The following is a 17,371-nucleotide window of genomic DNA, read 5'->3' on the forward strand; positions in this document are numbered from 1 at the left end:
TTCAAGAGATTGTCTCTAATAAATCATTCACTTACAAAAAAATAAAAAACATTAACTCTTCATATATACAAATCACAATGTGACCTAGAACTGCATTTGGATAGAGATAACTTAATACTCAATCGATAAATTCTTATCATAAAATTGACTTTAAAACTTATTAGGAAAAATTAAAAATCAAAAACACCCCCAAGTACAATCACATCAAAACCTTTATGCACAAACCCACATATAATAATAATAATAATAATCTAACTCCACATTTCTTCAGGCATGTTGTTAGTGCGAAGGAAGCGAGGAATATGAGTGAACACTTCCCGCCCAAGGAGGCAGCAAAAATGTCTTTCACGTTAAATTTGACAATAAGAAAAAAACAAAACTAATGAAAGATTACAAAATTGGGTTTTACAAAGATGAAATCGAAGTAAGCTGCCCAACAACTATACCTCGACAAGTGAATAAAATGTTCGAATCCAAGTCCTCCCAGCTAAAAAACTCACTCTTGACCATACTCAAGGTGAAGGACCTCTTTTGTTACATCGATCACTTCCTCCACCTCGATGTCCTTTGCCTCGTATTCCTCCTCTTCATCGCTAGCCTCTCCATCCCTGAGCTTTTGCCTCTGTAAACTCTCTTCTTCGTGGATCTGCTTCCATTCATTAACCCACTTGTCCCACTCTTCCTTCAACATCCTGCGCTTCTCACGCTCCTGTTCACTCAGCAGCAAGGAAACATCTTGATCTTCTGCCTCGTATTTCTTGCTGTATTTCTTCAAGTTCTTTGCAATCTCTTCCTCTTTCTCCGGAGTCAAGAAAGATGGTGGCCTTGGTCTCCATAAGAACTATATAGCAAACAAAAAATAAGAATGTGTAGTTGATTACACAATAAAGGCATTCAGTGGTAAACATGCAGATTAGCAATAATAAGGACTACAGCAACAATTTCAATGATGAGTAAAATTCTGCTATAACAAAAATTTATACTACCAAAACATCGATTCAAAATTGGAGCATTAAAATGTCCAAAACCTATCACCGTATGAACATTCACACATGATTCATTGTACCATGGTAATAATATAATAAGTATAATTGCCAACAGTGCATCAAGTGCAAATGTCGAAGTACCTGAAAGAAGTGATCCTTCAGAATCCGATATAGATGCTTGCCATTGAAAGACCATATATTGAAACCATTCTCCATTTCATGAACTGAAGTCACCGCAGTTGCAACATATCTACAGTATAAAGAGAAAGCAATATAAGCTTGGGATAATTAAGAAACCAACCATAAGCACTTTTTCAGTAAAATTGCAATTATCAAACACATGATGACAAAGGTAAATACAATTTTAAACTGATTTTACAAAAGATTAACCTATAAACTGCCTTTATTAGCAATATCATTACTCATTCAGATAGACCATATACCTTCCAGTTGGATCCCATTCAATATCTGTTGCCATAAAATGTTCAGCAGTAGCCATGGTTTCAAGTTCATCAACGTTGTAAAATTCCAACTGTCCATTGAAGCCTTTCAACCCAGCCAGTACAATGTAGCGACCGGCAGGTGACCAAAACAGAGCATTTGCTTGCTTGCCCTTCAGAGTAATGAGTTTTGAAACTCGGCTGTTCTGACCAGTACGCATGGAATAAATGCTAACATCAGGCTTAGGGTTATCACCATGAATAACTGCAAATCTGTGACCCTTTGGCTCCCAAGCAAACGCAATGATCTTATCATTCTTATTCTCAAGCTCCAAAACTTCAATTGGTATATCCCGTTCTTTTATACGGAAAAGCTCAAAGCCTGTGTATGTGCTTTTTTTTGTTTTCGTGTACCTCTCTACATTAACAGCAAGGTAGTCTCCATTGCTTTGCCAGTAAATCTTGCAGTCACTGACACTGAAAAGGTTCTTCTGCCTGAGTTCCTCTTTGCTGGGGATTTGAATCAGACTAACCTATAAATATATCAAAGAACATAGATATAAAATAATTGATAAATAATATATGACCATTCATTATGATACCCAAGTAAAACAAAACTTTAATCCATGTACATGAAAGAAAAAGACAAACTTACCCTGGCAGGCTGGTTACCGCCTCCCATCTCAGGAACAAAAAGAGCAATAATTGGATCAGTTGGAGACCAGCAGAAATCCATTATATTTTCAACCTTTAAAGATTTCTTGTCAACAAGAGAAAAGGTCTCTGCCTCATAAACGGAGAGTATATTTTTCCCCATCCTTGCAAAGTATTTATCATCTCTTCCACCACTCCATCTGCAAAGATAATGACAAGAATGAATAACTGCATTAGACACATGACAGATGCAAAAATAATTGCATGAGCTAGATAAAAATAAAGAAAAAAAAATGTACTTGAAAACAGGCCATGAAACTCCAGTGACACCCCCAGCACCTCCAACTGCAAAATCATCAGCACTCCCTTTGAAGTCCCTCATCACTTTACCAGTCCTCACATCAAATATATTTATCACAACTCTCTACAGAAAGGGAAAAAAAGAGTCTGTTAGGAACAGTGTCTAAAATGTCTAAAATACTATTAAAATAAAAACAAAGAAAAAAGCACTCACATTGGCATCTCGGGGATTGCTTGGTTCATGGCTGCTATATGTTACCAAATACTTCTCACCAGGCGAAAAATCAATAAGTTTTACCTATAAATATAAATAATCATTAGTATGGAAAAAAAAACCAAAACTTTTGCCAAACAATGATAGAAAGCAAATCACAAAGAAAACCTGAGGATGTGCATATCGCATAAGTCTATTAAAGCTTGCAGCACCTCCCCAGACTGCTGCCCCCTGTCTGTGAACAGTGGCCAAGTATGTCCCCAAAGGAGACCATTGCACAAAACTCTCTGTCCAAAACTGTTATTAAAAAAAATACATGAACACCCATGCCAGCAGCAATAAAAAAATCATGTAAAAGTAGGGCACTTGTAAATATTAAATAGTACAAGATACTGAAATAAAACGTCCACTCACTGCACGCTTATAAACAGGATCAGGCTTTAAATGCCTGGCATCGTTCCACAAAACCTCAGTATCCGAACCAGCACGAATCACAAACTGGTCCCTGGCCTTTGCATCAGTGAGCCAGTGTTGAAGATTTTCCTGTAAGAGATACCAACACCAAGGAGCATCAGAAATATCAATAAGGTACAAGGTTCCAGAGCAAAATCTACTAAATCATAAATCATAACTAAAATACAAACATATATTTTTCAAACTTTAAGCTATACAACAAGTAAAGCAACTGTATTCACAATTCCACATAGAAGGGTGGTTCGTCAGAAAACCTGAAAGTGCTTTAATTCATCTAAATACTAATATAATAATAAATATCAGCAGAACCACATTAAAAGGGAGCCAGTGCCTATATATTGTATAACATATTATGAAAGTGCAGCTAGCAGAAAGCATCATATAATCCAAATTATCATAGTAGCAAAAGGCAACAATTGAGACAAAACTAGGCATAAGTCATGGCTACAATAATACATTACAATATAAGCATAACAACCTCTATAGAGTAAGAGGCAAAATGTAGAAAAATAAGCATATGTAAACATATGAACCTTACCCCTGGAGCATATGGCTTAGTTTCAGGAGGAGCCCACTCATTAGGCACCTTCATGAATCTGTCAAAGTCATCAAACATGCTCACGGCAAATATGTGTGCCCGGTCCAATTTGTACCCATGAGTCTTCTCTTTAGCAAGCTCAGCTTCCTAAGAAAAAATAAACGCCCAATTTAACCACACCCAAATCAGAAAAACAACATACAATTCAACATCGACTAAAAACACAATTGACATCAAAATCACTAACAACAAACAATATAGGACAACAATTATTTTTAGATTACATTGAAGAAAGAGCGTGTATACCTGAGGGGTATTGTACTCAATGAAGCAGTAACCTAGGGTTTTCTCGGTTTCAGGATCAACCGGCATCCAGAGGCCATCCTCCTTGATAACACCAATTTGACTATAAATTTTTCGAACCACTCCTTCAAGCTTCTCGAACTTCTCCCTCGGAACCACGGGGAGGTTATCCACGACAATGATGTTACCAAATCCAGACTCAAACTCGAGATTCTCCTCCTGGTAAACCACCTCGTCATCACTGTAAAAAAAGAAAAGAGTCAGAAAAGCGCAACCCTAGGGTTCCGTTTCAGGGGCCAGAACCTGAAAAGGGCGAAGTAGTTGATACCTGACGATGCCGCAATCTTCGCCGGGAGGGAGGCGAATGGCGTCGAGATCGAGAGTGGAGAGATCGACGCCGAGACGCAGCGCCGTGTCCTCGATCTCCTTCATTACCATGACGTCCGCCATGACTGTAGCAAGCACAGTGTTATCGTTATGGAGGCAGATGGCGGTGCGAGAGAGGGTTTGCTTTCTAGGGTTTTCTCCAGTTTCTGAAACGCAAAAACGGTGCGCCGCAGGGTCTAAGGATTGCGTTTTGATATTCTTTATAGGTTTCTCTCTTTATATTAATTCTAGGTGTCACTCTCTTTTTTTATATTAACTCTGGAATTATTATTAAAATTAAAATGCTGTCAACATTTTTTTCTTATACTGATATTAGGTGTCTCTTTTTTTATATAGTTTATGTAGTATAAGTTTAATGGGTTTTCAGTCAAAAAGTATTGTGAATTTTATATTTATTATTTTAAGAATTATCTTTTAAAAGTATATTTTTTTATTATTTGTAAAAATTAAATTTATATTTTATTTAGGTGGTTGTAAAAATATTTTTTAAGGAATTTTGTGATGTATGTTTTTGGAATAATAAAAAATTTAACAGGTTGAATTTATCTTTTTTTATTAGAAAAAATACTTGTTTTGTGTCTGGCCATATTTAGTAGCTTTTACCAATTCTGTTTCATATATGTCGTGTCCTATTTTAAATTTAAATAAAAATAATTTAAAATACATTTAAATTTAAGTATCAGTAACAAATATTTTATTTCAAAAAAAAACAATGATAATAGACATAAAAAGTTATTTCATGTACAACTTAGCCGCTCATACTAATTTTCACGTATAGGTGTAAGGAAAAATAACATATTTTATTATATACTAGGTTAAAAATAGACACCTTTTTGGAACTAAAAGGTATATGTAATTAGTGTCGCCTATTTGAAATATTTGAAAATATGTAACTGAAATTGGTAGTTAAAATAAAATTGAAAATATTTAACTGAAATTGAAAGTTTATAATTTTTGGGAGTAAAATTGTCCATTAGAAAAATGGATATTAAATAAAATTATTTCCTTTATAATCATTATAGATAAAAATAAATTAAAGAGATAAATAGTAAATATTAAAGGGAAAATATTAAAAAGATCCTATGTTATATTATTTTTTTCACTTTTAAATTGAGCCACTTAACAAATTCATCTTTTATACAAAAAAATATACCTTGTTTGGTTGGATAAAAAAGAGAAGAAATGAAGAGAATTGTGTGAAATTTAAGTGTGCATGTGTGTTTGGCTGGATGGATTTGTGTGGCAATTTTTTTAATTTTAACATGGATGTCACAGTTTTTAATTGTTGGAGTTTCATGATTTATAATTTAATATTTTCTAAATAAACCATGAGCCAAAAGAATTCATTCATGAACCACGCATTAAGCAATAGTCATTCAGGGTTGCCTTCGTAACACACTTTCAAACAGTAGAAAGGTGTTTTTTTTTATTACCAAACGTTAAAAAAAACAACACATCTACTCAACCCACGCGAATAACACTGGAGCGCTCACAAAACCAATGCGGTTTTCTCATGCGTCATGTTTAAAGGCATACACCTTATATAGAAAAGGTGAGGTCTATCTTAATTTAGATCATATTTAATCAATTATTTTCTAATTAAATTGAATTTTATCTTAATAAAATTAAATTCTCAAAAATATTATTTCCATTTGCTTGACATTAGTAATTTAAAATATATATATATATATATATATAATTAAAAAATAAGTGGAAAAAACTGAAACAATAAATAAGAATAGATAATTATCGTAGAAAATAAGTTTCGTTCTAAAACACAAAATAGCCTCTTTTTCAGCCCCGTCAAGTACATGTGGATGTTGTTATATTCTATAGACCAAGTTATATTCATCATCCAAATATTTCACTTTAAAGAAAAAGTAGTTCCACGATTATTGATTAATATTACATGCAAATATATAACATATTTATTTCCTTTCTTGTTAAAAATTTACTGAAAAGTTAGAACTACAAAATTACAAATGAAGATCGTGTAAATGAAAAACACGACTTATAAAGTTGTAATTTTAATTAAATTGTCAATAACAGAGGTTCTTTATACGTCAAAAAAAAAAACAAGTACATTAAATATCAGTTATAATTCCTCATATCTGAAATTACCTATTACCTGTACGATAATGAATACTTGTTTATAGAAATGGGAATCAACACACCCCTCGGCATAGTCATCCTTACTTCTAATTTAAACTTAGCTACATAGCCCAACACCATTAATTCAATGTAATGTGTCCCATCCCTGGATAACTGTCGTAATTTTGAAATTCCAACAGTTAATGAGTACAACTCTTCAAAGTAAGAATTTTCTATAAAAATATTTGCAAGTTGGCTATATCAAATCAAATTAAATTACAATTATTGTACAATCATACAAAGAACTCCAACGGATAAGTAAGGTGCAACTAAGAAAAAAGCTAGTGCCACAAAAGCTATCAATCAATCTTCTTTGAAGAAAGAAACTTCCTGGTGAGATCAGATTTCAATTTGCATCCAAAAGAATGTGTTTTGATGAATAGGTCATCAATGTCTTCCTCCTTCTGCTCGTATACGTAGAAAGCTATAAACGCAAAGGTAACCCCTGTAATCGTGACCAGAAACAAATTAGTATCATTCCTCACCCAAAAAAAAAAGAAAAAAGAAAACAAACAAGTATCATTCCCATGGGAGTTCAGGCAACAGCCCCACCAAAAAGTGATTCGATGAGGTGTGACATATAACTTGTCACCCTCAGGAATGTCAATTCAAATTATTCAATGAGGTATCCATAAGAAAACAGAGCTACAGACTTCTGAATGCTGATTGCAATTTGCAAATGAAATTTTTAGAAATAAAAGGTTATCAGACATGATTCAAAAATTCAACCAATGTCAGAAATCTATTGTGAATTCAAGTAATATAACATTGGCTTCCTGTCATAATTTTATTGGTTGCAGAAATAAATCCAATTAAATGGAGGCAAGCATAGCAGTATATTTTCTGTGCAGACAAATTCATGTTGACACATGCAAGTTTGTTTGTTGTGTGTGTGTGTGTGTGTGTGTGTGTGTGAGAGAGAGAGAGAGAGAGGGAACCTATAGTATACAAGCTCTGCAGTGAAAAGGCTCCAAGGAAGCTGAGAATGAACAGAGAGAGAACAACCTATTGATCAGCAAGGGAAAGATGTCAGCACTTCTGATACTTGAGAAACTTATACTCAGTAAATTGTCTGCATATGTAAGCTTGCTTATAAACAAAATTTCAGAGAGAAATTTTAAAACGAATGCAGTGCAGATACCTTGAAGAACAGCACCCAATCATTCCCTTCTGCAAGGGATTTCAAAACATTCACAGCAATATTCCATGATGAGGCCACTGAGAGAGCAATTTGATGAGACAAATATTCTGATAAGTGAAACCATGATTTGGGTATTTTCTCAAGAGTAAACCCCAATCTGCACAAGCATTAAAGCAGAACAATAATTAGCATTTATTTTAACATTAAAAACTCCAATGCTTCTAACTACTAGATTATCTTTATAGTTATCATTGGACAAGTTAATTGTGTGACAACTGCAATATTCAACAGTACATAATGTACTCACATTTTTGCAGGTAGAATGGCATGAATGAATAAAAAGATCGATGCAAACAATAGAAGCTTTGTCAGAGCACTAATGATGGTATTTTCCGATGCAATGAAGTTGAAGTATATTGCAATCAAGACTAACAATGCGATGAAAGTTTGCTTTTTATCCTTCCAAAGCAATGTGTCAGCAACTGCAAATTAGCACATCAATAAAACTCAGATAAATAAATGTAAACTGTAAAATTACTTCCAGGATGAGCTGGTTACAATGTTCTGTTGGTAAAGTAGGTAGAAGAGATCTGATAGTATTGATCACACAAATAGATAATAACTGGTCAATTTATGATAATCAATTAAGTTAGAAACAATAACTCCAAAATTTGTTAAATTGTTGTTTTAGGCCTCTTACAGCTACCACATCAAGCACAGACATGCTTTATTACAATTTTAAAAAAGGAATTATCAAGATTGAGATATATGGATAATAGGTAGTATATGATACGGACCTGCAGTTGTGAGCATAAACTACAACTTCCTGCACTATCTGTTACAATTTTACCCGATTTCTCTGACTTGGAAGATAAATGTTATGCAAATCACATGTCTATCAATATGCTCTTGATTATAATCTAACCAGACTCATGAGACAACCAAACATATGATACAGTAATGTAGGAGCAGCAGCCATGTGCCTATTTTTATATGTCTATTAACAGTTTAATTCTACTTTACAATAAACCCAGACCAATTGTAAAAACAGCAAGTCCAGATTGCCCAAACAAAGAAGTTAGATACATATAGTTGATTATTCACACCTCTTCCACTTCCAAGATATTTGGAAGCTTTTGAGGGACCTTCTCTTTTAGTTTTAGGTTGATTTTCAGCCTTCAAGTGTGTGAATGATTCAATTGTCCTCCGCAGACCCTCCTGCAAGAAACATTACAATCTCATTATTATGGGAGAAGCACCAGGCAAAAAGTAGGATTAATGAATACACTCACTGCAATAGATGTAAGGAACTTGGTGCACTGAAATATCATCCATTTAAGGAAAACATCTCATACTTGATTTCATGATATATATATATATATATATATATATATAGATATAGATAATCTTAACTTGTTATCATCAGTGATTTTGGGGGCCTTGAGTTAGCCAAGTTCTCATGTTTTTTATCTTTCAAAATATGAACACAGAATGTCCATGATAGAGCATATATATTATTACTTTTCTGAAACGTCATAGAACCTGTAGTGTTACGATGGGTGCATAGCCAAGGCGATCCTTTGCTTTTGAGCAATCAAAAGTTCTGCTGCAAGATGTGAGTCTTATTCTTGAAGGAGTTAACTGGGGCACCTTCATCCCATATGGGCCTAGTAGCCTATATATCCACTCCACCAAATGTGCAATTGGCATGATAACAAAGGTAGGGATCTTTATTCTTGGCCTGCAAGTTACAATGTTACATGACTCAGATAACCAAGAAGTGGCATTGATAATGCCATAATAATGTTTGTGTTTGTTTATCTGAATGAAAAAGCATAATTATGTTCCTTATTTATTTTAAATATAAAAGCAAGAAACATAAATACTTATGAATTATTGATTAATAATAGGAAGCCAATTTTCTAATTTACATAAAGAAGAAGCCATCATTATGCATAAAATAGATAACAAATAATAGCCACTAGCCAGGCTAGCAAGACCAAAAATTCCATAATCCAACATCCCAAATTGACAGCAACTTCAGCCTAATCCTGCTGATAAGAACAACTTAAATTTGCATCTTTCATACAATTTTACAAAACAAAGAAAAAAGATGTATTAATGTTATAATCACATAGGGTGATGCAGACTAGGCATAATCTCAGATAACTTGTTATATTTAAGTTTTTAAATTTAGGAAAATATTCCATATCTCTAGATAGCCTCTATGTTTGATTAGGATTTGACCATTGGTCCAGTCTAGGATTATAAATACTCCTTTTTTGAGATTCAAATTGGTATTTTCTATAAACTATTAATTATTAATAAAAAAAGAAAAGTTTCAAATTTTTGCATGAAATTTATGGGTGTTTTGAATCCTTGGTTGATATCTAATGGTTAACAGTACGTAAGAACCTACCCTTCATACCCAAGACCTTCCACTACCACTGACACGAACTCCCAAAATTTCATAGACTCCATATTTGTTATGAAATATGCCTACAAAACAAGTATATGTTAGCAAGAAAATACCAAAGCAATTGCTAGGTTTCCTAACTTGCAAATCAATCACTTTATGCAATAATTCATTCTTAGTCTAACAAACTAGGTCACTAATAAGTCTTTTCTAACAGGCATTTTTTCATGTTTCCTCATTTTCCCAAATGAAGAGATCTACCCTTCACCATATTGTCATCATTTAATCAATAATTTACATCTTCCCAAGTATACACTTGTGATGAACCAACAACCATTCAACGATGAAGCTGCCCTGTCCAAACCTTCAAATATATCATCATCATCTTCTTCCTTGCATGTATGGCTTTAAATTTTCATTTACAAACACAAATAAACAAAAGATACAAAGTAATAACAGAATCTTTCAGTGGTACCTCTCCTGCAGCTTTTTCTGAAATTGGTCCTTCTGAAACTAGAGCTCGATCAGCACATATATGGGCATGAGCCACATTTTCAACATATGTGAAATCATAAACATTATTGCCATCACCAATAATGAACTGGTCAAGAGAGAAATTTTATAAATATAAATAATAGAAACAAAGAAAGGTTGAAGAAAGTTTCTGCTAATAAGTAGTTAAATATGCATATTGCTTAGCAACCATTTTTGTACATATCCCTCCTAATGTGATAAAGCAAAATGTTTTTCTTATCAGTCTCAGTCCAACATGCAATTTGTGGATAGTTTCCCATTCATCAAGAACATCCTAAGGCTAATAAATATTTCAAGATTACATTGTCATTAGTGTTCAATTAGTTATTTATCAAGACTCCACATATGCACAACAAAATATAACCTTTAGAAAAAACTGAACACACCATAGCATCAGTCAATAAACTAATAAAACCCAGTCAAGCTAATGATTAACTTATATGTCATTACACTCAACCGCAAGGCATGGGATTTAGAGCATAAAAGCAGATCCAATAGAATGGGAGCTTCCTTTTAGTCATATATTATGCAATACAATAGACAAATTTCATGCCTTCTATAGGCCATATTTAGGTTTCTAAATAACTTCCAAGGTATAACAATTATGCCAGACAATGAAGTTACATTTTACATATACAGACACTAAAATCTATATCAGTAGGAGGAAGTACAACATGTACCTTAGACTTCCCTTTTCTGGCAGCATCAACTAGGGAAGGCACCAACAGCCTATCACCAGGCCCAAAAATGCTGCTAGGGCGTATGCAACACGTTAGGAGCCCATTAGTTCCATTAGCTTTAATAACCAATGCCTCACCCTCGGCTTTCGTCGCTGAATAATGATCATTAGGCTGAAACAAACCAAATTCATCTCAGAACTACCCCAATCGATCTAATAACAAGATTGATAAATAAACATATAAAGCCCCAGTTCTCACACACTCGTAGATACTTACTACTATCATCTATCATTCTCAAGTTCCATGCGAGAAAGAATGAAAGCCGAAACTAATAAACACGTTCGAATATTTTGTTATTTAAGTAAAAAGAGTGTTGCTAAAGTGTGTACCGAATGCGCATAAGGCATTGTTTCGTTTCCGTTATGAATTCCATGAACGCCGTCGAAGACGACGCTGGGAGAGCTGGTGTAAACGAGACGCTTCACGTTCAGCTCCACGCAAGCATCAATGACATTCTTGGTCCCTTACAAAAACAAAGATCTCAGCCAAAGAATCAAACTTGCAGCAGCAGAAGAAGAAGAAGAAGAAAAAGAGTGAGGTTTTTACCTTGCACATTGACGGAATGATGAAGCTGGTAGTTGTTAATGGAAGAGTTCGGAGCAGCCATGTGGAAGACAACCTCAACTCCCTCCAACGCTGCACTACTCATAAAACAACATTAGTGTGTCGTGTCGTGTCAGAGTGAGAGAAGAGCTTTGTTGGCTACCTTTTAGGACTTGGACCTTGTTGCGAAGATCGAGCGAGACATATTGAGCCCGGCCAGAGTGCAGGGCCTGTCCGAGAAGCCCTAACTGCTCGGCGGGCTCGAGAACAATGCTGGCTTCCAAATCGGCGATGCGAACGCAGTACTCGTTGTGACGGATCAGCATTTCCACCAAATGCCGAGCAGCGAAACCGCGACCTCCGGTCACCACGCACCACTTATCTTCCACTGCCATAGTCAAACTCAAAAACACACACAACGCTCACCTGATTCGAAGAATCGCAGATTCACCCAAAACCCCAAAACCCTCTTCCAAGGCTGTAGATCTCGCCGCAAGCACGCCACCAACGGCGGAGGGACGGAGGAGCCAAGAGAAGCGACGCCGCGTCGGAACAGAGGAGCGAAGAGAAGGGACGACGGAGGGGGTGAACGCCTAACACACCAGTGTAGAAGAAAACAGTACAGCAATAAAGCAAATCTTTATAAATTTGAGAATTCATTTTTATGTTAGGATTTGGGATCTTCGATTTTAGAATAAAAAAACAATTGTACAATATTTTAAATTATATATAATTATATATAGATTAAGAAAGTAAAACTTGATTGCTTCTCTCTTGAGACGTGTTATTATTTTTTTATGGTTGATAATAGATGGGTTTGATTACAAATTTATATTTAAATTAATTAACACATTTATACCCCCATTAGATAATATATTTGTCACAAACATAAATTCAAATTACACTTAAGTTTAGTCTTAAATACGTTTTTGATATCTAAAAAATAATTCGTTAAATTAATGTCTCAAATTTATTTTTGGTCAATTATATACTTGAAAATTTACTTTTTAACGTAATATTTGTCGTTAGTCTCATTTTATTAAATAATGACAAAATGGATAAAATGTCACGTCATCAAACCTAATCACCTAACACGTAGTCAAATTAAAGTCATGTCATTATTTGGTATTTATTTTTTACAAAAATCAAATTATTATATTTCATTAACTAATGAAATTATAAAAAAAAAAAAACTTGACTGAGATTTGGAAAACGTTCCCTCTTCGAAAATGTGAGTTCATCTTCTCAAAAGTGGTAGTGGCTTTTTGCAATGGTTGATTGTAAGTGTTATCAAGGTTGACTGTGATATCTACTAAGTGGAAACAAAATGAGAGGGTCTTCTTCACATGTATGTGTTGTCGCATTCAAGAGAGGAGTCATCTTTGAACTGTAGCAGGTACTGTGATTTTTTCATTTTGTTTATTTGTTTTCCCTTTCTTTGTGGTCCCCTTGTCTCCTATTACGGTGTTGCAGTGGTCCCTGTTTGTGAAGTTGAAAAATTTTATTTGGGTTTTATTAAGGTCCGAGTACAAAATGATTAAGGGTTCGGGGAAGGTTCGTTTAGGGTTTGATTATGGTTTAACCGGGTTCGATTAGGGTTTGATTAATGGTGGACGGTAAATTGATAAACATTGTTTCTATTTCTATTGCAGGCATGAGTTTCAAATTAAAATTGCATCACGATGGTTTCTTTCAAAGAGACCCTGCAATGCAATATGTTGGGACTAGTGATTCTGGAAGTGTCATTGATATAGATGTTGACAAGTGGTCATTCTTTGAAGCAATTGAGATTTTAAAAGAAGACTTTGGATATGGTGATCAACTAATGAGGCTATGGTGGAAAGGTGGTTATGGTGAGTATAAGGAGATTACTATGGGCAGTCATGCATTGGAGTTGTCTAATTATATCATTACTAACAATTGTGAGGTGGAATTGTTTGTGGAATGTGTTGGTGGTAATGAGGGGGTTGTGGATGACAATTTTTCTAGTGATTCTGAAGACAGAAGTGATGAATCAATGAAGGATGTCCAATTATATGACTCTGAGGAGGAAAGGACAATTGGATTGGATGATGGTTTTGATTTAACTATTCCAAAAATTGGTGGAATGAAAAATAAACAAATAAAGAGGTTGGCTTTAAAAAATGTGTGTAATCTGAAGGGGTGAAGGTGCGAGGGAGAAAGGTGATTCAAGTGATGATGCTTGTGTCAACATTTTTGTTCATAAAGATAATGGCATAGCTAACAATCAACGTGTACGTGTTGAATTAATTGAAGTATCTGATGATTACTTCAGTCGGGAGGAAAACTTAAACCTATCAAATGAAGTGCAGAGTGATGCACATTTCAAGCCGGTGGACAAGGCTAGTGGTGGCAAGAAGGCTACTGGTAGAGGTAAGAAGACTGCTAGTAGAGGTAAGAAGGATAGTAGTGGAGGTAAGAAGCCTGCCGGTAGGGGTAATAGGGTTTAACACAATTATGTGATTATTAGTGACAATTTATTTGTGCACACATTTGCCTAAAAATCATATTGAAGATGTATGTTTGTGAACAGTTGTGTAGTGATGATTCAGAGTTAGAGATATTTAAGAAAAACTATAAGATTCAACTACGAAGGGTCCTGGTAGACCAAAGAAATTGAGAAGGAGAGAGCCTGATGAAGACCCTAATTGGACAAGGCTAAGAAAGGGACTCAACTCCTTATAAATGAAGCCGGTGTGGGGCAACAAGTCATAATACCATGAGGTGTACATTGTCACCTTCGATAGTACTTGAAAAAGTAAATGAGGAAGCTAGTGGAGTTGTTGAAGGTGTAGTTGAGGGTGCAACTCAAAGTGCAGATGCTGGAGTTCAGACTAGGCAACTCAATGTAGTTAAGGGTGACACTAAAGGAGTAGCTGAGGGTGGAAATGAGAGTGCACTTGTTGGAGTTCAGACTGGGCAAGTTAATGTTGTTGAGGATAGCACTGAGGGAGCAGCTAAAGGTGGAATTGAGGGTGAAAGTGATCGAGTTCAAACTAGTCTTATTCAACATCAAAAGAATGACATCAAACAAATCAAATATACAAATAGAAACAATAAGGTAAATTTTTTATATATTCTTAACATACTATATAACAATTCATATAAATTAATTTTGTAACTTAATTTTGTAGGAAAAAGATGTGTAGTAGTCTATAAGAAAAGTTCTTGGTCATCATCAATAGCAATAGGCCAAACCTATAAATTAGTACACAACTGTACTAATTTCATCAATGTCAATGCATTAATTTTGTATTTTCTAACATCAACATTATCCATTAATTTTCAAAAATTTCAATTTTGTAGGGAGAGTGTGGACATCAATGTACTAATTACTAACAACAAAAGTTTTGTCAATGAAAGCTTACTCCTAAATGCAATGCACCAACAATAAATATTACAAATTCAAGCAAAAAAATAAAAATTATCAACTACCAACCAACTGTTGAGAAGAAGGTTGAGCTGGAAATTGGTCTTGTTGCAGGCAAGGCAAAGACAAACACATCAATTAACAAATCTAAATGACCAATTCAAGATACTAAGTCCTAATTAAAAAATGATATTGTTGCTCTGTCGCCTGGTTAGTACTCTTTTTTCCTTATACCACCAGATTAAATTGTCTCCTGGTTAGTACTCTTTCTTCTTTTTCCATGTGATTCCACTACTTTTATACTAAAAATTAATAAATTATCTAGCGACTGAGTTTAATGACGAAAACTTGTTTTCTTCCATTTTTAATTATGGAGTTGCTAAACTTTAGTGATAAATTTTTAAAAGTTATTGTTTTGTCACTAATTTTAATTTTTGCAATAGATTTTGATCTTAACTAGTTGGTATGACCTGAGGCTGAACTGTGATTAATATATATGTCACCTTCCAAGTTAGTTATATAAATAAAGTTGCAGGTAGCAATGATGGAGACGGGGGGCACGGACGACCAAGCCTTGACACTTCTTATTTACATAAATATATATATTTTTAAGTTAGTTATAAGTAAAATTGTGTAAAATTAAATATTGGCTTAATTATTATAATAACGATTAAGATTAATTAGTATAAAATTAGTTATTATTATTATTATTATTATTATTATTATTATTATTATTAAGCTAATAATCAAAATAATTGATATAAAATTAGCTATGTTTATTATTATTATGATTAAGCTGATAATTAAAATAAAACAATGTAAAAGTAATTGTATGTTTATTATTTTTTAATTTTTATGATAATGGTTTAAATTATCATTATTTAAAATAAAAATGATGATTAGGTAATGGAGAATTCTCTTTAGTTTATGGAGAAGTTGCAACATTTTTTTTCTTATTTTCTTTTCTTAAAATTACTTACAAAAAAGTTATCTGAACATGTCCCAAATATATTTGGTGACAAGACCAGTAAATCTGATGACAACTAAGATTGTTTGTCGTCCACATGAATGGAAACATTTCCAACTGGGTTGTGCTGCCCTTTAATTCCAGAGATCAAATATTGAAGCTATAAGTTTCAAGCAACAATCTTCCAATTATAATTGTAGTGTAGATCAATTACTTCTCATGTCAAATAAGAAACTGGGCACAAGTATATTCACACAAAAATGTTGGAAGATCAATATCATCAGTATTTATAGCAGGGATTGCCTTATCTATGTCTTCAGCAGAAAAAGGAATGCTGCACAAAAAATTGAAGGTTAAGATGAGGGGAACAAAGCAAATGGAATTTCCAATATACTATAGGTCCTATGGAAATATTTTACCCCAGGAAATGTCAACATAATCAGTGATTTATATCCTTGAGTAGGCATAGAAAATCCTACACATGCTACATGACATGATCAAATTAAGACAGTAGATTCTGCGTTGTTTCAGAACTACATAAAAGGATATTAGTTTATTACCAAGTAGGAAATTATAAGTAAAACATCTTAGAAACCAAATTTGCTTTGTAGCATGTCAATAATTAGAACATCTAAAACACAACTTGCCTCATTGGACACATCCCAGTACATAGTACTGATTCGATAAATTTGCCTCACAGTCAAAGCCTGTTAAAGAAGTGAACTAGGAATAGGTTAACCTTTCTTTAAATTGTATTATTTCAGCAAAAGCACAAATGAGAATATTGCACCTGTAATGCATGTAAAATAATGAGATACACATGAAACAACAAAAGGAAAAATAATAAATGGCATAAATAATTGGTGCAAAGGACGCAAGTTCCTCCCTCCCAACACAGTGCATTGAGTCATTGACAGTAGTCCAACTGTTACCCTGGTATTCTTAGATAGATATGTCGGGCATAAAGAGACACCGACATGTTTTATTGAAAGAAACTAATAATTTAACAAATAAATGAATCGAATCAATTACATTGGAGCAAATATTGAAATTCACATACAGGCATTTAATACCATCAACATGGTGAGTTGAATGAGGCAGTGTTTATTGAGCAACCTTAAGGGTATGAGGAGTAGGCGGTAGAAGACAAAGTATATAGACTCAGAAAGCCCTATATGAACTCAAACAAGCT

The 17,371-nt window shown here is 34.0% G+C and overlaps 2 protein-coding genes across 3 annotated transcripts; both read right to left on the bottom strand.

Annotated features, from left to right (window-relative positions):
- Positions 1-370: 370 nt before the first annotated feature.
- Positions 371-4,492, bottom strand: LOC100817394 (eukaryotic translation initiation factor 3 subunit B). The gene is made up of 11 exons (XM_003529009.5): positions 4,238-4,492; positions 3,913-4,150; positions 3,607-3,753; positions 3,009-3,137; positions 2,763-2,891; positions 2,595-2,678; positions 2,380-2,504; positions 2,082-2,280; positions 1,430-1,959; positions 1,128-1,236; positions 371-841 (listed from the first exon to the last, which is right to left on the bottom strand). The coding sequence occupies exons 1-11, from the start codon at positions 4,357-4,359 to the stop codon at positions 497-499; spliced, it is 2,157 nt and encodes a 718-aa protein (XP_003529057.1). The 5' UTR covers positions 4,360-4,492; the 3' UTR covers positions 371-496.
- Positions 4,493-6,514: 2,022 nt separating this feature from the next.
- Positions 6,515-12,470, bottom strand: LOC100816854 (3beta-hydroxysteroid-dehydrogenase/decarboxylase). Of its 2 annotated transcripts, XM_003529008.5 has the most exons (12): positions 11,985-12,469; positions 11,825-11,914; positions 11,608-11,741; positions 11,219-11,389; positions 10,480-10,605; positions 10,008-10,087; positions 9,131-9,329; positions 8,695-8,806; positions 7,896-8,070; positions 7,589-7,745; positions 7,386-7,452; positions 6,515-6,892 (listed from the first exon to the last, which is right to left on the bottom strand). In XM_003529008.5, exons 1-12 carry the CDS (start codon positions 12,214-12,216, stop codon positions 6,747-6,749), a joined length of 1,689 nt encoding a protein of 562 aa, XP_003529056.1. In that variant the 5' UTR covers positions 12,217-12,469; the 3' UTR covers positions 6,515-6,746. The 2 variants fall into 2 exon arrangements, 1 of the variants encoding a protein (XP_003529056.1); XR_005892179.1 differs by lacking the exons at positions 6,515-6,892; positions 7,896-8,070 and having other exon boundaries at positions 7,380-7,452; positions 11,985-12,470.
- Positions 12,471-17,371: the final 4,901 nt, after the last annotated feature.

This window comes from Glycine max, chromosome 7 (genome assembly GCF_000004515.6).
Source record: "Glycine max cultivar Williams 82 chromosome 7, Glycine_max_v4.0, whole genome shotgun sequence".
In the NCBI taxonomy this organism is placed as follows: Eukaryota; Viridiplantae; Streptophyta; class Magnoliopsida; order Fabales; family Fabaceae; genus Glycine; species Glycine max.